The sequence below is a fragment of the Panulirus ornatus genome, chromosome 18, assembly GCF_036320965.1.
Source record: "Panulirus ornatus isolate Po-2019 chromosome 18, ASM3632096v1, whole genome shotgun sequence".
Taxonomy (NCBI): Eukaryota; Metazoa; Arthropoda; class Malacostraca; order Decapoda; family Palinuridae; genus Panulirus; species Panulirus ornatus.
In genome coordinates this window covers 58,906,723-58,931,428 of record NC_092241.1, presented here as the reverse complement: position 1 = coordinate 58,931,428, position 24,706 = coordinate 58,906,723, and the positions used below count along the sequence as shown (strand labels likewise).

Genomic DNA, 24,706 nt, shown 5'->3' with positions numbered 1-24,706 from the left:
GGCAGAAACTCAAAGATTCTTATCATCCCATGATGCTGGGGACTTGCAAAATTGACAATGTTCAAAATTTAAAAAATGCTCATAGTTTAAGAAAGCCTTTCTCCACTTAAGCACTCAGGATGTGAGTTTAGAATTTGTTTGAGCAAAAGAAAAGTTTTATGCATGTCATGCCTTACTCAAAGCACATCATATAGCTGATGCTATGGGTGGCAGGATCACAGTTAAATATTTTACAAATTTTATTTTTCAAAGACCTACAAGGAATTTCCTTACCATAACAAAATAAGATTAATCTGAATATTAGATATAATACTTAATGGGCTGACATCTATTGTGACTGAAAGCCTACAAGGAAACCTACATATCAGCAAAGAAATATACAATAAATAACTAATGTTCAAAGATGCATTTCACCTTACACCTTCAAAAGTTTACATGAGATTTTACTTGGAATTTTGTCTATAATTAAAAAATAATCCTTTACTTCCACAATTTTTTGATAGACATATTCTTTTCACTATCTTTCTGCATCACCTTGGCAACAGCCATCTCAAAGTCTTCCTGGGTTACATGTACACGACGCTCACGTAAAGCATACATTCCTGCTTCTGTGCACACACCCTTCACCTCAGCTCCTGAGGCTCCAGGCATCATCTCTGCAATCTTTCGCAAGTTTATTCCTCTTGTTAAGTTCATCTTACGTGAGTGGATCTGCAAGATTAAGAAATAAATATCAAGAAAAGTCACCAATCATATTGACTCTTCCATTGACATAAAGGTTGCATTTGAGATTTTTCTTCAAATACTCTCTAACCCACTGAGAGTTCAAAATATAATCAAAAGGCAATACCACACAAATGGATGGTTTCCCATACAGGATTTCCAAAACTATCATAATAATTTCATGCATTCCTTCACTCAAGTACACAGTTGATCCAATTAACCTAATCAGTCCTTCATCTTCACCAATAGTCACTGACCAGATTCCAAATTCAAATAACTTTTTCTGTAGAAAATATACTTGAACTATAATTTTATATATAAAATATGAACTATAAGAGGTATAAGTTTGTTGAGTATTCCTGGCAAATTATATGGGAGGGTATTGATTGAGAGGGTGAAGGCATGTACAGAGCATCAGATTGGGGAAGAGCAGTGTGGTTTCAGAAGTGGTAGAGGATGTTTGGATCAGGTGTTTGCTTTGAAGAATGTATGTGAGAAATACTTAGAAAAGCAAATGGATTTGTATGTAGCATTTATGGATCTGGAGAAGGCATATGATAGAGTTGATAGAGATGCTCTGTGGAAGGTATTAAGAATATATGGTGTGGGAGGCAAGTTGTTAGAAGCAGTGAAAAGTTTTTATCGAGGATGTAAGGCATGTGTACGTGTAGGAAGAGAGGAAAGTGATTGGTTCTCAGTGAATGTAGGTTTGCGGCAGGGGTGTGTGATGTCTCCATGGTTGTTTAATTTGTTTATGGATGGGGTTGTTAGGGAGGTGAATGCAAGAGTTCTGGAAAGAGGGGCAAGTATGAAGTCTGTTGGGGATGAGAGAGCTTGGGAAGTGAGTCAGTTGTTGTTCGCTGATGATACAGCGCTGGTGGCTGATTCTTGTGAGAAACTGCAGAAGCTGGTGACTGAGTTTGGTAAAGTGTGTGAAAGAAGAAAGTTAAGAGTAAATGTGAATAAGAGCAAGGTTATTAGGTACAGTAGGGTTGAGGGTCAAGTCAATTGGGAGGTGAGTTTGAATGGAGAAAAACTGGAGGAAGTGAAGTGTTTTAGATATCTGGGAGTGGATCTGGCAGCGGATGGAACCATGGAAGCGGAAATGGATCATAGGGTGGGGGAGGGGGCGAAAATTCTGGGAGCCTTGAAGAATGTGTGGAAGTCAAGAACATTATCTCGGAAAGCAAAAATGGGTATGTTTGAAGGAATAGTGGTTCCAACAATGTTGTATGGTTGCGAGGCATGGACTATGGATAGAGTTGTGCGCAGGAGGATGGATGTGTTGGAAATGAGATGTTTGAGGACAATGTGTGGTGTGAGGTGGTTTGATCGAGTAAGTAATGTAAGGGTAAGAGAGATGTGTGGAAATAAAAAGAGCGTGGGTGAGAGAGCAGAAGAGGGTGTTTTGAAATGGTTTGGTCACATGGAGAGAATGAGTGAGGAAAGATTGACCAAGAGGATATATGTGTCGGAGGTGGAGGGAACGAGGAGAAGAGGGAGGCCAAATTGGAGGTGGAAAGATGGAGTGAAAAAGATTTTGTGTGATCGGGGCCTGAACATGCAGGAGGGTGAAAGGAGGGCAAGGAATAGAGTGAATTGGAGCGATGTGGTATACCGGGGTTTTACGTGCTGTCAGTGGATTGAATCAAGGCATGTGAAGCGTCTGGGGTAAACCATGGAAAGCTGTGTAGGTATGTATATTTGCGTGTGTGGACGTATGTATATACATGTGTATGGGGGTGGGTTGGGCCATTTCTTTCATCTGTTTCCTTGCGCTACCTCACAAATGCGGGAGACAGCGGAAAAAAAAAAAAAAAAAATGAACTATAATTTTATATATAAAATATCAAAAAGATTTTCTTGAGATTCAATGTCAAAAATATAGTAGTAGTTGGTAGGCAGCCAACAACCATGGAGGCATATTACCAATACTACCTGCCTGGGTTTCAGGAGGATTAGTGATAATTGCATAGTGAACCAGCACTTCATTGGTTGTCAAGGTGTACTCCTCTGACCCAGGTAGCTGTCTTTTCTTTCTGTCTCACCTACATGAGGACAGCTGGCATTCTGTCCACAAACATAATGTATACCTCTCCCTGTCACACACAACACATGACAACACTCAACTCATACAACTGATTCTTTGTAACTCTAGATCTTCCTGTGGTGAATACTATGCACTAGCTCTACCTTTCGACAAAATGGTAGGAGCAATAGAAAGAAGTGGTAGGCAGGAACAGGTAGTAGTAGTAGGTAGAAACATTATGTAGATGCAGTCAGTAAGAACATTAGGTAGGAGCCTCAGCAAACACTGCTAGACTGGCCCTCTACCAGAGGCCTTTTCAGGGTGAGGTACTAAAGGCTAAGAAGTGGCAGTGGAGTTCACTAGTTATGGAAACTTTATTGCTGTAGCCATCCAACTGAGGGAGTTCCTGAAGGGAACAGGCATTATAGATACAAACATATAGAAAATATATCTGAAATTAGTCCATTCCAAAATGCAACATCAAACTGCTCTACAATTATCCAAAATTTGAATAAAATTCATATCAATGTTAATATCTTCAACAGCATAAAAATTTCTATAATGATAACCCCTTGATGAGAAAGAATTATCAGTTTTTCTCCTCCAACAAAATGGCAATATGTCATTCTAATGTACCTCTTCATTATTTTTATTTTCATACTTTTTTGCCCTTTCCCACGCCAGTGGGGTAGTGCCACAAACATATGTAGAAAAGTCCTCATTCGCTTACAAACATTCCTATCTCTCAAGTGTAAAGTACCAAAACCACAGCCCCCATCCATATCCAGGCCTTGCAAACCTTTCTGTGGTTTCCCTGGCTGCTTCATATGGCCTTTTCAGAGAACTGTGTTGTAAATATATATTAGAATTACAAGTTACTGCACCATTCACTGAGAAAAAAATGAATGTTTGAACTGAAAGAAAATCACTTGCCATCATGCCATTACAAGCTTTCTGTGATATGTAAGCACTTTCATCTCTAACATCTGTTTTTATGTTTTATGAATACAGAGGATATATGTGTCGGAGGTGGAGGGAACGAGGAGAAGAGGGAGACCAAATTGGAGGTGGAAAGATGGAGTGAAAAAGATTTTGTGTGATCGGGGCCTGAACATGCAGGAGGGTGAAAGGAGGGCAAGGAATAGAGTGAATTGGAGCGATGTGGTATACCGGGGTTTTACGTGCTGTCAGTGGATTGAATCGGGGCATGTGAAGTGTCTGGGGTAAACCATGGAAAGCTGTGTAGGTATGTATATTTTGCGTGTGTGGACGTATGTATATACATGTGTATGGGGGTGGGTTGGGCCATTTCTTTCGTCTGTTTCCTTGCGCTACCTCGCAAACGCGGGAGACAGCGACAAAAAAAAAAAAAAAAATACATTTTAATTTAATCTTAGTACATGAATTAATCCATGGGCCATTTCTTTCGTCTGTTTCCTTGTGCTACCTCGCAAACGTGGGAGACCGGCAAAAAAAAAAAAAAAAGAATTAATCCACAATGTAGTGTAAGGAAGTGTAAAATATATACATTAAACAAAATGAAACGTGCACATGGATGAATACATGTGCAGCAGATGGATAACTAGACAGCACATCGTCGATGATTTATATGTAATAAGGTATACAAATGGCAAATAATCCAATATCATACTACAGGTGCTTGCAGAGACCAAGCATACTGGGCAGTTTTGCTTAGTGAATAACAGCAAACTAAGTTTGTGTTGTATGTTGTTGTTTGGTGATGGCTTGTGGCATATCAAAATGGTAATTTACTTTTTCATTCATAATTTTACCCCAAACCAATTTCTATGGAAGATTCCAGGTGTAATGTACACAAGTGTAAGATTATGCACTCTGGAGACAAGAATATACGTTACAACTTCAAACTATTTGGAAACTCTCTAACTCAAGTAAATAAAGAAACGGACCTTGGAGTTGTCATTAGTAACAATCTGAAGTACACTAAATAGTATTAAGCAGCAAGTAAAAAAAAGGCAAGTTAAGTTTCATAGCCAGGAACATAGATGACAAGTCACCAGAAACAATTCTCACACTTTATAATTCTCTAGTAAGACTACAACTTGAATATGCAGAACAGTTTTGGTCCTAAACTATAAAAAGTTGAGGAAAAATTAGAGCAAGTGCAAAGATGCAAGACAAAATTAATCCCATCCCTTCAAAATCTGGCATACGAAGAGAGGCTAAAACGATTAGATCTCTTCTCCCTTAAAAAACATAGACATCGCAGCAACTTAATCCAAGTGTTCAAAATTCTGAACAAGTTTATTAACATAAATCACAAACATCTTTTCAAAGTACAAAAAAATATGTTTACTAGGACAAGTGAAAAAAGAGCTAAAATATGTAGTATGGTCATGGGAAAAAGCTTCTTTTCCTACAGGTGTGTTGAGCACTGGAATAAGTAACTGTCAGACATAGTGAATGCTAAGACTATAAATACCTTCAAAAGTCAATTAGTCAAATGTTTTATATTTTCAGGTTTACTATGAGAAAAGCACCAGAAACAAACTGTATAAATGACAGTTAAGGGACAATCAGGCCTCCTGTTGTCTGTCTTTCTCATGTAATATCATATAGACTAAACCAACCTTAAGAATATCCAGCCTTGCTTCTTCATTTGGTGCAGGGAATTCAATCTTTCGATCAATGCGTCCTGGGCGCAGCAATGCTGGATCCAATATGTCAATGCGATTAGTGGCCATAATCACCTGTCAACACAAAAGGCAGGTTACAAATGTGTTCAGTAAAGAACATAAAATATCTGCATAAGGAGTAATACAGAGACACTAAATGTCCTGAGTGTAACAACAGTATGAGTATTACATCGCAAATCTATAATGCTTGGGACCTAGATATTTGACACCCATCACATTATCAGACTTAAAGTATGTAGTTACTTGTGTATTTTGAAACTTAACATTTTCATTAACATAAAAACTGTAAAATACATACATTAACACTACCCCAAAATCCACAAGATACTGCTGTACAGGCAGTGGATGCAATGATTTATCTATCTATCAATCTATCTATATCTCTGGCACCTGTTTCCATCTGGAACACCATCAAGGGGGTAGTCATGGAAAAACAGTGTCTCCATACCTAGTGAACTAGATTGACACTTAGCCTTTAGTGACTCACCTTTAACAGGCCACTGGCTGAGGGTAATTCTAGCACAGTGTATGTAGGGACTCCTGCCTAATGTTCCTACTGACTACATTTACTTAATGCTCCTACTTAATATTCATGCCTACTACTTCTACCTAATGCTCCGGCCTAAATGTTCCTACCTAGTAGTTCTACCTACTGCTCTTATCATTTTGCCAAAAGGCAAGGCTAGCACAAAGTGCTCACCACATGTGTGGGTGAGGCAGAATAAAAAGACAGCTACCTGGGTCAAAAGAAAGCAACTTGACAACCACTACGCAGCCATCACTAACCCTCCCAATACCTAGGTGGGCTGTGCTGGTAATGTATCCCCCTAACCACTGGCTGCCTACCAAATAGAATCCTAGATTACTTATATATTTTTTTCCACTAATAAACACACATTTATTCTTTAGAATAATAAGTAGGGGATTTTTTTTTTTTTTTTTTGCTTTGTCGCTGTCTCCCGCGTTTGCGAGGTAGCGCAAGGAAACAGACGAAAGAAATGGCCCAACCCACCCCCATACACATGTATATACATACCTACACAGCTTTCCATGGTTTACCCCAGACGCTTCACATGCCTTGATTCAATCCACTGACAGCACGTCAACCCCGGTATACCACATCGCTCCAATTCACTCTATTCCTTGCCCTCCTTTCACCCTCCTGCATGTTCAGGCCCCAATCACACAAAATCTTTTTCACTCCATCTTTCCACCTCCAATTTGGTCTCCCTCTTCTCCTCGTTCCCTCCACCTCCGACACATATATCCTCTTGGTCAATCTTTCCTCACTCATTCTCTCCATGTGCCCAAACCATTTCAAAACACCCTCTTCTGCTCTCTCAACCACACTCTTTTTATTTCCACACATCTCTCTTACCCTTACGTTACTTACTCGATCAAACCACCTCACACCACACATTGTCCTCAAACATCTCATTTCCAGCACATCCATCCTCCTGCGCACAACTCTATCCATAGCCCACGCCTCGCAACCATACAACATTGTTGGAACACTATTCCTTCAAACATACCCATTTTTGCTTTCCGAGATAATGTTCTCGACTTCCACACATTCTTCAAGGCTCCCAGAATTTTCGCCCCCTCCCCCACCTTATGATCCACTTCTGCTTCCATGGTTCCATCCGCTGCCAGATCCACTCCCAGATATCTAAAACACTTCACTTCCTCCAGTTTTTCTCCATTCAAACTCACCTCCCAATTGACTTGACCCTCAACCCTACTGTACCTAATAACCTTGCTCTTATTCACATTTACTCTTAACTTTCTTCTTTCACACACTTTACCAAACTCAGTCACCAGTTTCTGCAGTTTCTCACAAGAATCAGCCACCAGTGCTGTATCATCAGCGAACAACAACTGACTCACTTCCCAAGCTCTCTCATCCCCAACAGACTTCATACTTGCCCCTCTTTCCAAAACTCTTGCATTCACCTCCCAAACAACCCCATCCATAAACAAATTAAACAACCATGGAGACATCACACACCCCTGCCGCAAACCTACATTCACTGAGAACCAATCACTTTCCTCTCTTCCTACACGTACACATGCCTTACATCCTCGATAAAAACTTTTCACTGCTTCTAACAACTTTCCTCCCACACCATATATTCTTAATACCTTCCACAGAGCATCTCTATCAACTCTATCATATGCCTTCTCCAGATCCATAAATGCTACATACAAATCCATTTGCTTTTCTAAGTATTTCTCACATACATTCTTCAAAGCAAACACCTGATCCACACATCCTCTACCACTTCTGAAACCACACTGCTCTTCCCCAATCTGATGCTCTGTACATGCCTTCACCCTCTCAATCAATACCCTCCCATATAATTTACCAGGAATACTCAACAAACTTTTTTTTTTTTTTTTTTTTTTTTATACTTTGTCGCTGTCTCCCGCGTTTGCGAGGTAGCGCAAGGAAACAGACGAAAGAAATGGCCCAACCCCCCCCCCCCCATACACATGTACATACACACGTCCACACACGCAAATATACATACCTACACAGCTTTCCATGGTTTACCCCAGACGCTTCACATGCTTTGCTTCAATCCACTGACAGCACGTCAACCCCTGTATACCACATGACTCCAATTCACTCTATTTCTTGCCCTCCTTTCACCCTCCTGCATGTTCAGGCCCCGATCACACAAAATCTTTTTCACTCCATCTTTCCACCTCCAATTTGGTCTCCCTCTTCTCCTCGTTCCCTCCACCTCCGACACATATATCCTCTTGGTCAATCTCTCCTCACTCATTCTCTCCATGTGCCCAAACCATTTCAAAACACCCTCTTCTGCTCTCTCAACCACGCTCTTTTTATTTCCACACATCTCTCTTACCCTTACGTTACTTACTCGATCAAACCACCTCACACCACACATTGTCCTCAAACATCTCATTTCCAGCACATCCATCCTCCTGCGCACATCTCTATCCATAGCCCACGCCTCGCAACCATACAGCATTGTTGGAACCACTATTCCCTCAAACATACCCATTTTTGCTTTCCGAGATAATGTTCTCGACTTCCACACATTTTTCAAGGCTCCCAAAATTTTCGCCCCCTCCCCCACCCTATGATCCACTTCCGCTTCCATGGTTCCATCCGCTGACAGATCCACTCCCAGATATCTAAAACACTTCACTTCCTCCAGTTTTTCTCCATTCAAACTCACCTCCCAATTGACTTGACCCTCACCCCTACTGTACCTAATAACCTTGCTCTTATTCACATTTACTCTCAACTTTCTTCTTCCACACACTTTACCAAACTCAGTCACCAGCTTCTGCAGTTTCTCACATGAATCAGCCACCAGCGCTGTATCATCAGCGAACAACAATTGACTCACTTCCCAAGCTCTCTCATCCCCAACAGACTTCATACTTGCCCCTCTTTCCAGGACTCTTGCATTTACCTCCTTTACAACCCCATCCATAAACAAATTAAACAACCATGGAGACATCACACACCCCTGCCGCAAACCTACATTCACTGAGAACCAATCACTTTCCTCTCTTCCTACACGTACACATGCCTTACATCCTCGATAAAAACTTTTCACTGCTTCTAACAACTTGCCTCCCACACCATATATTCTTAATACCTTCCACAGAGCATCTCTATCAACTCTATCATATGCCTTCTCCAGATCCATAAATGCTACATACAAATCCATTTGCTTTTCTAAGTATTTCTCACATACATTCTTCAAAGCAAACACCTGATCCACACATCCTCTACCACTTCTGAAACCGCACTGCTCTTCCCCAATCTGATGCTCTGTACATGCCTTCACCCTCTCAATCAATACCCTCCCATATAATTTACCAGGAATACTCAACAAACTTATACCTCTGTAATTTGAGCACTCACTCTTATCCCCTTTGCCTTTGTACAATGGCACTATGCACGCATTCCGCCAATCCTCAGGCACCTCACCATGAGTCATACATACATTAAATAACCTTACCAACCAGTCAACAATACAGTCACCCCCTTTTTTAATAAATTCCACTGCAATACCATCCAAACCTGCTGCCTTGCCAGCTTTCATCTTCCGCAAAGCTTTTACTACCTCTTCTCTGTAGGGGATATACTTTAGAATACTTTCATGCAAAGAAATCTAACATTAAATTCTGTTCATACCTTAATGTTCTTGGTTGCCTCAAAGCCATCCAACTGGTTGAGCAATTCTAACATTGTTCTCTGAACCTCAGAGTCCCCACCACTACCAGACTCAATGCGTGAAGATCCAATCGAGTCAATTTCATCCATAAATATAATGGATGGAGCATGTTCACGAGCCATAACAAACAGTTCTCTCACCATTCTTGAACCTTCACCAATAAATTTTTGAACCAGTTCTGAGCCTGAGACACGAATGAAAGTACAGTCTGTATGGTGTGCTACAGCTCGGGCCAGCAAGGTTTTACCTGAGGGAGAAGGATGCTGCATTTAAACAGGAGTTTTTTTTTTTTTTCAAAGAAAAAAAAGAGAGATGCAATTACAGAGGTAAATTTGGCAATAAATTTCTTCCAAACTCAGCCTTGTATAAACAAGAATATTTGGCCCAAAACAGAGATGAGCATTTACTTTATAAATAAAAGCCAATAAACTGTTACACACAATAAATTTCCTTTGTCCCAGTAACTGTATACTCTTTCTCATGCACAACCAGATGATAATGTTTTCTTTGGGACTATAAAAGTAAATAAAAAAAAAAGGGTATATTAAACCCAGTCACCTGATCCAATACTATCCCTTTTCACATGCTTACTGCCCATCTTATGGCTACATTACCATCAATTTAGAAATAAAATTAAGGTTATCTTTCCACTGGTATAGTTACTTTATAAGATTTAAGTTGGAAGAACTAGGTCTAACACTATTCTTTTCCCTATACTGATTTTCTGTTGACACACTCACAGGTGGTCTGCCACAACCATTCAAACTCCTTCCTATCCTCCAACAGTTCAAATATCTTATTCTCTAAATTCATAAACTTTCCTCCTTCACCTTTTTTCTAATTTTTCTTGCTCCCTACTTTCTACTGTTTTTCTTGGGTGCACAATTTCTTTGTCACAGGCATATAACACAGATAGGGGAAACCACAGAAAGGTCTGTGGGGCTGGTGTGGAGAAGGGGCTGTAGTTTTGGTGCATTAAATACGAAAGCTAAAGAATGGATGTAAACGAGTGAAGCCTGCCACAGCCTTACTTGGCACAACCTTGCCAAAGCAAGAAACAAAGAAAAAGTAGGAAATTTTTTTTGTTATTGTGTAACCCTATGGTCCACTTTTAAAGTACTCCTGCAGCTTCAAGACTGTGCTCCATGTGGGTGCAGGCTAAAGTGGGCTCCTTTGGAGGCAAAAAGATCTTTAACAATGCTAAACTCTTTTCACATGTTGATGATGGTACAGCCTCCCTGGCAAACGTGCAACACGTCATGCAATTACCAACTGTCTCATTTATGTGATGCCTAAAGCGACATGCAAATTTCAGCATATGATCCAAGCTCTTCTGCTGAGCTCAAAATGAAGTGATAAGGACTGTGTAAGTCAGACTCCTCAAGCACTCTCCAATTTGTTATGAATAGCATACTTGATTACAGTCAGATATAAATTATAAAGCTTACGATGAACTTGTAGCTCATGCATTATTCATTGATACACAATTAAGTTTCCTATGTTTATCACCAAACATTTCTATCTATATCTCTGACACCTGTTCCCACCTGAAACTCCCTCAAGGGGTAGCCATAACTAGTGAACTCCAGTGCTGCTTGGCTTTTAGTTTCTCATCCTTAAGGGCCACTGGCAGAGAGTAGCTCTTAATGCACTGTTTGGAGAGGCTCCTACTTAATATTCCTACCATCCACTTCTAACCAATGCTCCTGCCTAAATGTACCTACCTACTACTTTAATCTAATGATCCTACCATTTTGCCAAAAGGCAAGGCTAACTCATAGCACTTACTGCAGGAAAGCCTATAGTTATGAAGAAATGAGTTGCATGAGTTCAATGTTGTCAAGTGTTATGTGTGACAAGGAGAGATTGTATGTATGTGGACAAAATGCCAGCACATACAAATAGTAAAAGCAATCCTGAAACAAGTGATCTATCTATCTATGTCACTGATGCCTGTTCCCTCCGAAACTTACTCATGGGGGTGGCCACAGCAAAAAGAGTCGCCATAACTGGTGAACTTCAGTGCCACTTCTTAGCCTTTAATGCCTCACCCTTAATGAGTCATTGGGCAGAGGGCAACTTTACTGCTGTGTTTCCATAGGCTACTACCTAATGTTCCAACAAATGTCCTTGCCTAATGTTCCAACTTACTACCTAATGCTCCAGCCTAACCTTCCTAAAAGAGATATACTCCTGAAATTATCCAACGAGAAACAAAGAATATGCGATGGGAGTATACAATATCACAGACACTTAAATCAACTTAGGTTCAAATCTTTCAACTTATAATCACTGAATGATATGGCAAATTGCACTTTTCATACATTTTTCAATATAATTCTTTTTAAGATGGCTCTTACCTAATGCATGAATTAATGATTATCTACATAATCAGAATACCACAGTGAAATAAATGGAAGTCTTATCGCCTCACAGTCATTCTGTTTCAAAACATTCCACATAAAATCCATAAAATATACTATACTATATTTCATGTACTTTATTTCTAAACAATTATCTGAAGAGAACCTACTGAAGAGAAATGTAAAGAAAAAACAAATGAAAAATACAATTTATTGTACCATTTTAACAAAACTTGAAAACAAGGTGGGTGGGAGCTTCTTGAGGATTTCATCTCCTCAATTTGACAAAACCTCAAAAATAGCTGAAATACACCAGAATAATAGAGGGTATGCTAACCTAACTGTCTAATAACCAAGCAGAACAAAGTTTGACATAAACTGACAAAAGATCTGTAGCCAAAGAAAAAACATTATTTTGCCCAAATGCTCTCACCCAGAGTGGTCTTCTGAACACAAAGATCATCTTGCATACAAAACCAGTAAAGTGAGAATCTTTTTCTTCCATGAAATGAAACAAATTATATATTCCTTAACTTATGCAAGGAAAAATACGAAAAATGTGGTGGAAGTGTACTGGCAGGACATCCTGCCAATATGCCTGTGGTGGTAGTACAATCCCAGCACAATTTCTTTATCTCTCCCTGGGTAAGTTGAGAAATGTCATGTTTCATGATTGTTTAATTATTTCTACATGATGTTCTTTTACTTCACAAGTGAAACAAATTTTCATTTTACTTTATCATTTCAATATTTACCATGAAATCAGTGTATGTGAATGTAATCTGGTGATAGTCATACAGCAAAACAGCGTTCTTCCTCTGATTACCCACAATTATTTCTTATGTAAACATTGTTCTAGTAGCTCAAATGAACACAAATTTGACAGTATGAATGACACTCACTGTATTATTTTGTTATATTTTGGCTATTTTCAAGGTTATGTCTGCTCCTGCCCATCATGTTCTCAAACTTAGAAGCAATAAAATTATACAGTAAATTGTATTTTCTAAATACGTTTCCTTCTCAATTCTCCTCAGAAAAATCCCTGAAGAGATATTTTTTGAAAATACAATTATCACTTCTATCTATCTATCTATCTATCTATCTATCTATCTATCTATCTATCTATCCATCTATATCTCAAATGCCAATTCCCTTCAGGAAATCCATCAAGAGTGGCCACTGCAAAAGTCTCCACAAATGGCGAAACCAAGTGCCACTTTTAGCCTTCAGAGCCTCACCCTTAACGGGCTACTGGCAGAGGGCAACTCTAGTGCAGTGTCAGATACAGACATATAAAAACATAGATTTATCTAAACATGTATATGATTATTAATTCATCCACTAAGTAAGGACCTTCTGAAGAAAACTGCACAAAATACACATGTGAAAAATACAACCTACAGTATCATTTTATTGATTACATATTGAATTTTTTAAAAAATGGCTGGTAGGAGAAACTGTAACTCAGTAGGAATTTCACCGCTTTCATTATTTCCTATTACATTTTTCTAAATTACCCCTTGGGGATTGGGGAGAAAGAATCCTTCCCACGTACTCCCTGTGTATCATAGAAGGCAACTAAAAGGGGTGGAAGCAGGGAGGTTGGAGATCCTTCCCTCCAGTTTTTACTTTTCCCAAAGAGGGAACACAGAAGGGGGCCATGTGAGGATTTTCCCTCTAAGGCTCAGTCCTCTATTCTTAACGCTATTTTGCTAGCCTGGGGAACGGCAAATATGTATGAAAAAAAATATCCCTCTAAAGCTCAGTCCTCTGTTCTTAACACTACCTAAATAATAAAGGAAATGACAAAAATGTTTAAAAAAAAAATAGATATGCAGATGATAATTAAGTTTGCTAACGTGGGACACGGCGATCAAGCATGAAAAAAACTATTAATTGAAGCATTACATAGGAGCCTTAAGAAGAGAACTTTGCATTAAAAATACATAAAATACAAGTACAAATCATAGGGTGGGGGAGGGGGCGAAAATTTTGGGAGCCTTGAAAAATGTGTGGAAGTCGAGAACATTATCTCGGAAAGCAAAAATGGGTATGTTTGAAGGAATAGTGGTTCCAACAATGTTGTATGGTTGCGAGGCGTGGGCTATGGATAGAGATGTGCGCAGGAGGATGGATGTGCTGGAAATGAGATGTTTGAGGAAAATGTGTGGTGTGAGGTGGTTTGATCGAGTAAGTAACGTAAGGGTAAGAGAGATGTGTGGAAATAAAAAGAGCGTGGTTGAGAGAGCAGAAGAGGGTGTTTTGAAATGGTTTGGGCACATGGAGAGAATGAGTGAGGAAAGATTGACCAAGAGGATATATGTGTCGGAGGTGGAGGGAACGAGGAGAAGAGGGAGACCAAATTGGAGGTGGAAAGATGGAGTGAAAAAGATTTTGTGTGATCGGGGCCTGAACATGCAGGAGGGTGAAAGGAGGGCAAGGAATAGAGTGAATTGGAGCGATGTGGTATACAGGGGTTGACGTGCTGTCAGTGGATTGAATCAAGGCATGTGAAGCGTCTGGGGTAAACCATGGAAAGCTGTGTAGGTATGTATATTTGCGTGTGTGGACGTGTGTATGTACATGTGTATGGGGGGGGTTGGGCCATTTCTTTCGTCTGTTTCCTTGCGCTACCTCGCAAACGCGGGAGACAGCGACAAAGTATATAAAAAAAAAAAAAAAAAAAAAAAAAAAAAAAACAAGTACAAATTACTGTATCGGTTATATGCAAAATGTTTTGAAAGGAATGTGATTGCTAATGATGGTTAGGAGGTAAGACTTATGTTTATTTCAACTATTTTCTATATTTTTCTAATATGTAAATATTATTGATGAAAACATTAGGAAAGATTCTACTGAAGAGAAAAAGTCAGAAAACATACAAGAGAACTACAATATAACTCATCATTTACTGATTAAGCCTAAGCTGATCCAAGTGTTCATGATACATAGCAATTCCAGTTCTACCATGAAATTTTTCCATTAATTTTCTACATACAAATATAGTTGTTAGTCTTTTCTGACTGTATGTACATATTAAACAAGTCTAAGATTTTTTGTGAGATTTTATTTAGAGTTTAAGAGGAGTTTTAAGGCAATATGTGGAGTGTTTTTAGGAGCCTCTAGTCCCTAACCCTTTATTTATATTTAAACCACTGAACTGAACTTCATGCAACTGAAATTCAAGCAGTTTTATAGTCCATACTGCAAGAAATACAGCAACAGAAGTGTAAGCTGTTACCAGACTCAACCTGACTAACGTTACACTGTGAGTGAAGAGTTACCTTTGGTGATGCTGTATCATCATCAAATGGCAAAAGACAGTACAGTCTCATCAAACAACTTCTCACTTCAAAGAGGCCATCCTCTCTCTGCTACTGAGTGTGGCACAGCCTTGAAGCTGTAGAGGCCCCTGGATAGGGGAGTTTTGGGGGTTATGCAATAATAATACAGATGCTCCCTGACGTACGATGATTTGACTTACGATTTCTCGACTTTACAATGTTGCGATAGCAACAAGCATTCAGTAGAAGCCGTACTTCGAAATTTGACATTTTCCTGGGCTAGCTATATGCAGTATGATACTCTCTCATGATGCTGTGCAGCGGCAGTAAGCCACAGCTTCTAGTCAGCCATGCAATCATGAGTGTAAACAACCATTACTCCACAGCAGGGATATTCAATTTGCAGCCTGTAGGCCAAATCCAGCCCTTGAGTGGATTTTCACTGATCCTTTAACAGACCCAGAAAAATTGAAATTAAATAATGAAATATATCTAAGATTGAGAGGGTGAAGGCATGTACAGAGCATCAGATTGGGGAAGAGCAGTGTGGTTTCAGAAGTGGTAAAGGATGTGTGGATCAGGTGTTTGCTTTGAAGAATGTAGGTGAGAAATACTTAGAAAAGCAAATGGATTTGTATGTAGCATATATGGATCTGGAGAAGGCATATGATAGAGTTGATAGAGATGCTCTGTGGAAGGTATTAAGAATATATGGTGTGGGAGGAAAGTTGTTAGAAGCAGTGAAAAGTTTATCGAGGATGTAAGGTATGTGTACGTGTAGGAAGAGAGGAAAGTGATTGGTTCTCAGTGAATGTAGGTTTGCGGCAGAGGTGTGTGATGTCTCCATGGTTGTTTAATTTGTTTATGGATGGGGTTGTTAGGGAGGTGAATGCAAGAGTTTTGAAAAGAAGGGCAAGTATGAAGTCTGTTGTGGATGAGAGAGCTTGGGAAGTGAGTCAGTTGTTGTTCGCTGATGATACAGCACTGGTGGCTGATTCATGTGAGAAACTGCAGAAGCTGGTGACTGAGTTTGGTAAAGTGTGTGAAAGGAGAAAGTTAAGAGTAAATGTGAATAAGAGCAAGGTTATTAGGTACAGTAGGGTTGAGGGTCAAGTCAATTGGGAGGTGAGTTTGAATGGAGAAAAACTGGAGGAAGTAAAGTGTTTTAGATAGCTGGGAGTGGATCTGGCAGCGGATGGAACCATGGAAGTGGAAGTGGATCATAGGGTGGGGGAGGGGGCGAAAATCCTGGGAGCCTTGAAGAATGTGTGGAAGTCGAGAACATTATCTCGGAAAGCAAAAATGGGTATGTTTGAAGGAATAGTGGTTCCAACAATGTTGTATGGTTGCGAGGCGTGGGCTATGGATAGAGGTGTGTGCAGGAGGATGGATGTGCTGGAAATGAGATGTTTGAGGACAATGTGTGGTGTGAGGGGGTTTGATCGAGTAAGTAACGTAAGGGTAAGAGAGATGTGTGGAAATAAAAAGAGCGTGGTTGAGAGAGAAGAAAAGGGTGTTTTGAAATGGTTTGGGCACATGGAGAGAATGAGTGAGGAAAGATTGACCAAGAGGATATATGTGTCGGAGGTGGAGGGAACGAGGAGAAGTGGGAGAACAAACTGGAGGTGGAAAGATGGAGTGAAAAAGATTTTGTGTGATCGGGGCCTGAACATGCAGGAGGGTGAAAGGAGGGCAAGGAATAGAGTGAATTGGATCGATGTGGTATACCGGGGTTGACATGCTGTCAGTGGATTGAATCAGGGCATGTGAAGCGTCTGGGGTAAACCATGGAAAGCTGTGTAGGTATGTATATTTGCATGTGTGGACGTATGTATATACATGTGTATGGGGGTGGGTTGGGCCATTTCTTTCGTCTGTTTCCTTGCGCTACCTCGAAAACGCGGGAGACAGCGGCAAAAAGAAAAAAAAAATTTAAGTACTTATAAAATTTTACATGAACAGATTATTACTGTGACCAATTGTATTCATTAGCTGAATGAAACACTTGATCAATTGAAGTTTTTCATTTCTTTCTATGTACAAGTGTTTAGAGAAAAAAAATGGAGGTAAAATAAATGCAAGACTCTTCTATCAATTTGAGTTTCATAATCCAGCCCTACTTCTAAAGTAACTGAATAGCCTTGCTCTACAGTGTACTGTGTTGCCAGCATTTTTTGGATTTTGTGTTTAGTGTTTTTGCACCCCATCATGTTTACAAAATGCCCATCTGTCTCCTGCCTCTGGTGAGAAGAGAAAGGCAATTATTCTTGAGATGAAATTAAAGATAACTGCCCAGCATGAAGTTATACCCGAGGCACCAAAAACGTTCACAGCAAAGAAACACTTTATCATATAACAAGCTTTGTTTTAGATGATTTTGTCCAACTGTAGACTAAGTGTTCTGAGAACAGGTAAGGTAGGCTAGGCTATGCTATGATGTTCAGTAGGTTAGATGTGCAATATTAAATGTATTAAATATCTTTGACACGATATTTTCAACTTATGATGGGTTGATCAGAATGTAACCCCATCATCAGTCAAGGAGCATCTGCATAGCTGTTTTATGTCACATGTGAAACTCATCTACAGCTATAAAACTAACTCAAAAGAAGGAAGTTAATGGCCATGTCCACCACATAATTACTGAAACCCAAGGTAGCACACATCTGATAGCACCAGTGCTTATGAGTTAGTTGTTTCAAGGTCTCAGGGATATTCCAACTTGTTGCAGTAGAGGGAAACCTTTTTGATAGACATGGGGCCAACCTGAATTTCATAGTCAATGGGTATAGTTGTTTGTTCGGATATCCAAACATCACAAGTAGGGGTTAATCCCAACTGACTGAGAACTTGCTGGTGTTTAAAATCTACTACGAAAATGTGCATGACATTCCCTGAAGTCAGAGTTCGTTAATGCATGATGGTATTTCCTGAATTCAAAGTTCGTTAATGCATAAACTATCTTTTAAAATAACAATTACCACCATCGCCATTTCCAGTGTAAGGGTTACAACAATAAACCCTAAAGTAACTGCTGATAATTCATGCTAATTCAGGTTTCCCAAATCAAAAACAGTTTCCAATAGCTAATTCAGGTTTCCCAAATCAAAAACAGTTTCCAATAACCTGAAACAACACATTGGATGAATGAGAGTTTCCTCAGGAATTTCATGTAAAAGGATAAACCACATGTAAGGAAGTACACAAGAACACATACATGTACAAGTTACAAGGAACAGTATGACATAACTGCATACAGCCGTACATTTTTTAGATGAAAACGCATGAATGCTCAAATTCAGTTTGCCTATAAGGGAGAGATGCTATTTAGTTAAACGATACTCAAAAACTCAATGATATTTTCAGCCATATCAGCATCTATTCTGCAAAACATCCACAACAATCAAATTCACTCTTCACCAAATACATCACTTCTGATCAATTTCAGTCTTGGACTCTTTAGTTCAGGCAAAAACTACATCATACTAACCTGTCCCTGGAGGTCCATAAAGCAAAACGCCCTTAGGCTGAGCAATACCAAGTGCATCAAACAGCTCAGGATGTTTGACCGGTAACTCTATAACTTCTTTAATCTCCTTAATCTGCTTATCAAGGCCACCGACCATCTCATATGTAGAGTCAGGTACTTTTTCAACCATCATGAGGCTCACAAGTGGATCAACCTGTAGATTTTACAACCACAGTAAACTCATTAAAGTGTATAATGCAAGGTATAAGGGAGTTACGCAATACTGTCAACTGCAGCATATCTATTTGCTATCAAAATATGAACCATAATAATAATGGTGAGACCATACTCATTCTAAATCCTGTACTTAAAGAGGAGGTAATTTGAACAACCATACTCATTCTAAACTTAAGAACTTCCAGATGAACCTACACACAACATTTGGTCTATTTCTGGATAAACCTGCAAATATTTGCTGTAATTACACCATAACATGAAACAATAACTTTTACTTGTCTGACTAAAGGATGCTCATCAGCTTCACAAAGTAAAGGCTTTCTCATTCAAATATTCTGCTTCCCACAGTCAGAGTATGACAGCACACACATACAATCTTTCCTAAGAATGCTGATTACCATGCAATTCCACTCACTAAAAAGTCAAGATCCAACTTCAGTGTTTAAAGCACTGGGTAGTTTGTACATCCCTCATATAGATGTCAAAAGAGAAGCTGATGCTGATTACTTTCAACTTTAAATACATGAATTTATTTCTTATTTTATTTATTTTTGCTTTGTCGCTGTCTCCTGGGTTAGCGAGGTAGCGCAAGGAAACAGATGAAAGAATGGCCCAACCCACCCACATACACATGTATATACATACACATCCACACACGCAAATGTACATACCTATACATCTCAACGTATACATATATATACACACACACAGACATATACATATATACACATGCACATAATTCATACTGTCTGCCTTTATTCATTCCCATCACCACCCCGCCAAACATGAAATAACAACCCCCTCCCCCCTCATGTGTGCGAGGTAGCGCTAGGAAAAGACAACAAAGGCCCCATTCGTTCACACTCAGTCTCTAGTTGTCATGTAACAATGCACCGAAACCACAGCTCCCTTTCCACATCCAGGCCCCACAGAACTTTCCATGGTTTACCCCAGACGCTTCACATGCCCTGGTTCAATCCACTGACAGCACGTCGACTCCGGTATACCACATCGTTCCAATTCACTCTATTCCTTGCCCTCCTTTCACCCTCCTGCATGTTCAGGCCCCGATCACTCAAAATCTTTTTCATTCCATCTTTCCACCTCCAATTTGGTCTTCCACTTCTCCTCGTTCCCTCTACCTCTGACACATATATCCTCTTTGTCAATCTTTACTCACTCACTCTCTCTATGTGACCAAACCATTTCAAAACACCCTCTTCTGCTCTCTCAACCACACTCTTCTTATTACCACACATCTCTCTTACCCTATTATTACTTACTAAATCAAACCACCTCACACCACATATTGTCCTCAAACATCTCATTTCCAGCACATCCACCCTCCTCCGCACAACTCTATCCACAGCCCACGCCTCGCAACCATACAACATTGTTGGAACCACTATCCCTTCAAACATACCCATTTTTGCTTTCCGAGAAATGAACATGAATTATCTTAGCAAGTAGATGTCAGGTATACAAAGTAGATGTCAGGTATACAATGATGTAATACTAAGAAAAGGGTATTCCAAGAAACACTTGTGTCACCAGCACTAAAGTACAGTTACTGGAATGGATTAAAATGGATAAAAATACAACTAAGAAAACATCAAATATCATCTGCTTTACCTAGTACACAGAAATTCTTCAAAGCAGTCACCTGATCTGCAAATGCTCTGACATTCTTGAAGCCACATTGTTACCTTCACATCTGATGCTATGTGCATACCACCACTCTCTATCATCACTCTCCCATACAACTTACTAGGTACACACAACAAACTTATATTTGTGTAGTTTAAACATCAATTTCATTAAATGTTGTTCCATTCACATTTAAACTCTATTTCCATCTCTCATTACTATACAATGGCATAGGTTGAGCCACATTCTTAAAAAACTTTGATATACCTAATGTCAAAGTTCCAACAATGTTATGTGGTTGCAAGGCGTGGGCTATAGATAGAGTTGTGTGGAGGAGGGTGGATGTGCTGGAAATGAGATATTTGAGGACAATATGTGGTGTGAGGTAGTTTGATCGAGTAAGTAATGAATGGGTAAGAGAGATGTGTGGTAATAAAAAGAATGTGGTTGAGAGAGCAGAAGAGGGTGTTTTGAAATGGTTTGGTCACATGGAGAGAATGAGTGAGGAAAGATTGACCAAGAGGATACATGTGTCAGAGGTGGAGGGAACGAGAAGTGGGGAGACCAAATTGGAGGTGGAGAGATGGAATGAAAGAATTTTGAGTGATCGGAGCCTGAACATGCAGGAGGGTGAAAGGCATGCAAGGAATAGAGTCAATTGGAACAATGTGGTATACCAGGGTCGACGTGCTGTCGCTGGATTGAACCAGGGCATGTGAAGCGTCAAGGGTAAACCATGGAAAGTTCTGTGGGGCCTGGATGTGGAAAGGGAGCTGTGGTTTCGGTGCATTATACATGACAGCTAGAGACTGAGTGTGAACGAATGAGGCCTTTGTTGTCTTTCCTAGCACTACCTCGTGCACATGCAGGGGGAGGGGGTTTTCATTTCATGTGTGGCGGGGTGGCGACAGGAATGAATTAGGGCAGACAGTATGAATTATGTACATGTGTATATATGTATATGTCTGTGTGTGTATATATATGTATACGTTGAGAATTATAGGTATGTATATACATGAGTATGTGGGTGGTTTGGGCCATTCTTTCGTCTGTTTCCTTGCGCTACCTCGCTAACACGGGAGACAGCGACAAAGTATAATAAATAAATAACCTAATGTCTTGCTTATTCATATTCCCTTACTCACCATATATCTAACATATGCTTACTTTTTAAAACTCATAAACTTCCATTATATCATCCCTACTAAAACAATTGAAACTACACTTCTGTATCTACCAATTATCATTAATCCTATGTCAACTTGCATGGGGGGCAGATGGCTGTGCACTTTTGGTAGGAATTGTCTTGGCAGAACTGGGGTTCCCAACCCAGCAGGCTAACACAGGCAGGGATGATCAATTCCATTTCCTATACTTTTCATCCTGTTTCCCTAAAACTAGACCAGCTACACTTTCTTTAATCACAGTCACTGTATGCCCATGTCACTGTATACCAATACAAATCACCTATTTCCTTGCTCAAACTACTTTTCTTACTGGTGTACAACATTTCCATTTATTTATTCTCCTCACCATCCACAATTAACTTTACAATGCATTGAGCACATTTATGTCTAAAAAGAAACTGGAATATGTTATAATGAGTAAATAAATCACAAAACATCACAAAATTCCAATTTCTCTTGCTTAGAGCCAACAATCACCCTTCCCTCCCAAAATTGTGGTGTTTTTCTTACTGTCCTACTTCCCATAATATCACTTTTAGCAAATGAACAGTACAACCTTTTCATCTTCTTTTACTATATCTTGTGTGATATTTTTCAGTAAAAGTCATTCACAACCACATAACTAGCACTAAACTTCTATTTGTTTATGCTTACCATCATCAAAATCATTTAACTTACATTCTTTCACAAACTACTTCCTTTTACATTTCATGTAAGTGGAAAAACCTTCAATGTAATATACTGTAAATGAAAGAGGTATAAATGGTACTAAGACATACCTTGTTTGGAAGAATTTTGTGAAGAGTGTAGGAATCATTGCGGAGTGCTACTCTAGCATTTGCTGTAACTTGGTTTATGTCAATATTTTTATCAAGGTCAACAACAAACTTGCCCTCTGGATGAACCTTAACTAACACCTTCTTCTTGTCCATAGGCTTGACTACTTCCCCAACATATGAACCCTGCTCCTGCAGCAGCTGAAGCTCCTCTCGAAGTAAACGAACTGTGGCATTAATGGGAACACGTTTCAGTCTCAGAACATTTATAAGCTGTCATGAATTTATTCATCACATAATTTCCTGTTGGAATGTAAAGTTTTGCCTGCCTTGCAAAGAAAATCTTTATATTGAGGGATACAGATTTACAATCTCCTAAAAAAGTATTGACCCCTCTGGGCCAGATGTTTCTGGAAAAGAACAGAATACCATAAGCAACCATTTCAGTTGGGATGGTATTTCTGACTGTGAGTGGCACCTTTCCTTCCTTCTTCTAGCACCTGATGATCACCATATCACACCAAATCATGTAATGAACTAGGATGAATTGTGATACCATATGCAAAACCACTTACGTCATGTATACCCCACCTGATTTATGCAACCTGAGACAATATAGCAGTCCCAAGAGATGGGTTGCCAAGTATAAATACACCTTTAAAATGTTTGCATGACTGGAGGCTACAGGCAAATCGCTTCAAATGCAATATGAATCATAGTAATCCAATATCACATTCAAGTGAAAGTAATCAGAGGTATATCATAATGCTATAGGACATTATGATTTACTATATGGCAACATTATCTATAACTCAACTGATGAGGTAACACATGCGATTGTGGTGCATTTTCTCATGATTAGTCCAGAAAACAAAACGTATTCTGATACAAATACAAGACAATGTCGTAAAGTGCACCATGATTAGTTCAGAAAACAAAACATATTCTGATACAAACACAAGACAATGTCGTAAAGTGCACAGTACATGTGGCACTGGTGTTGCAACAATGTCATAACCTGCTGTGGTGTTGCTATGCAGTGTTTAGAAACGTTTATTCTAATTGAAAGATTTCCTTCATCTGCTAATCACACTGACATTCAATGCGTTTTGACAGATATGATGTGGAGCACAACCAAGAGAACTAACAGCAAAAATGGCAGACTATCTGCTGGATTATTTGATTGGATCCACGCAGGTGGTATCAGGCAACTAACCGATGCTGGTGTGAGACAACTCTCAAGTGTGAAGTAAGTGTCTATGTTGGAAAAGGTAAATCTCCCTTCGGTCTGAGCACTGCTGTTCCCTGATGCAACACCATTTTACCTTGTAAAGGACAATAGCCCCATACACACAGCAAATGTCAAGTATTGGTTTCAGGACCATCTGGAGATTATGCTGTTGCCACATCCCTCAAAATCACAAGGCCTGACCCCCTAGAACACATTTGGGCAGCAATGACCAAGAAGTATGCCTATCATGACATCATCCAGAATAGTCTAGAAACACACAGGCACATACATATATACACATGCACACAATTCACACTGTCTGCCCCTATTCATTCCCATCGCCACCTCGCCACACATGGAATACCATCCCCCTCCCCCCTCATGTGTGTGAGGTAGCACTAGGAAAAGACAACAAAGGCCCCATTCGTTCACACTCAGTCTCCAGCTGTCACGCAATAATGCCCGAAACCACAGCTCCCTTTCCACATCCAGGCCCCACACTACTTTCCATGGTTTACCCCAGACGCTTCACATGCCCTGATTCCATCCACTAACAGCACGTCAACCCCGGTATACCACATCGCTCCAATTCACTCTATTCCTTGCCCTCCTTTTACCCTCCTGCATGTTCAGGCCCCGATCACACAAAATCTTTTTCACTCAATCTTTCCACCTCCAATTTGGTCTCCCACTTCTCCTCGTTCCCTCCACCTCCGACACATATATCCTCTTGGTCAATCTTTCCTCACTCATTCTCTCCATGTGCCCAAACCATTTCAAAACACCCTCTTCTGCTCTCTCAACCAAGCTCTTTTTATTTCCACACATCTCTCTTACCCTTACATTACTTACTCGATCAAAC

At 39.7% G+C, this 24,706-nt stretch overlaps 1 protein-coding gene across 4 annotated transcripts in view; it reads right to left on the bottom strand.

The window, feature by feature from the left end:
* Nucleotides 1-226: 226 nt before the first annotated feature.
* Nucleotides 227-24,706, bottom strand: part of LOC139755166 (26S proteasome regulatory subunit 8) — a 39,103-nt gene continuing 14,623 nt past the window's right edge. For all 4 annotated transcript variants that reach the window (XM_071673328.1, XM_071673327.1, XM_071673331.1 and 1 more), the window contains exons 3-7: nucleotides 22,617-22,840; nucleotides 18,788-18,980; nucleotides 9,608-9,894; nucleotides 5,362-5,481; nucleotides 227-711 (exon numbers count right to left, since the gene is read on the bottom strand). In XM_071673328.1, the coding sequence (XP_071529429.1) occupies nucleotides 481-711; nucleotides 5,362-5,481; nucleotides 9,608-9,894; nucleotides 18,788-18,980; nucleotides 22,617-22,840 (1,055 nt within the window). In that variant the 3' untranslated portion in view covers nucleotides 227-480. The remainder of the gene's footprint in view (nucleotides 712-5,361; nucleotides 5,482-9,607; nucleotides 9,895-18,787; nucleotides 18,981-22,616; nucleotides 22,841-24,706) is intronic.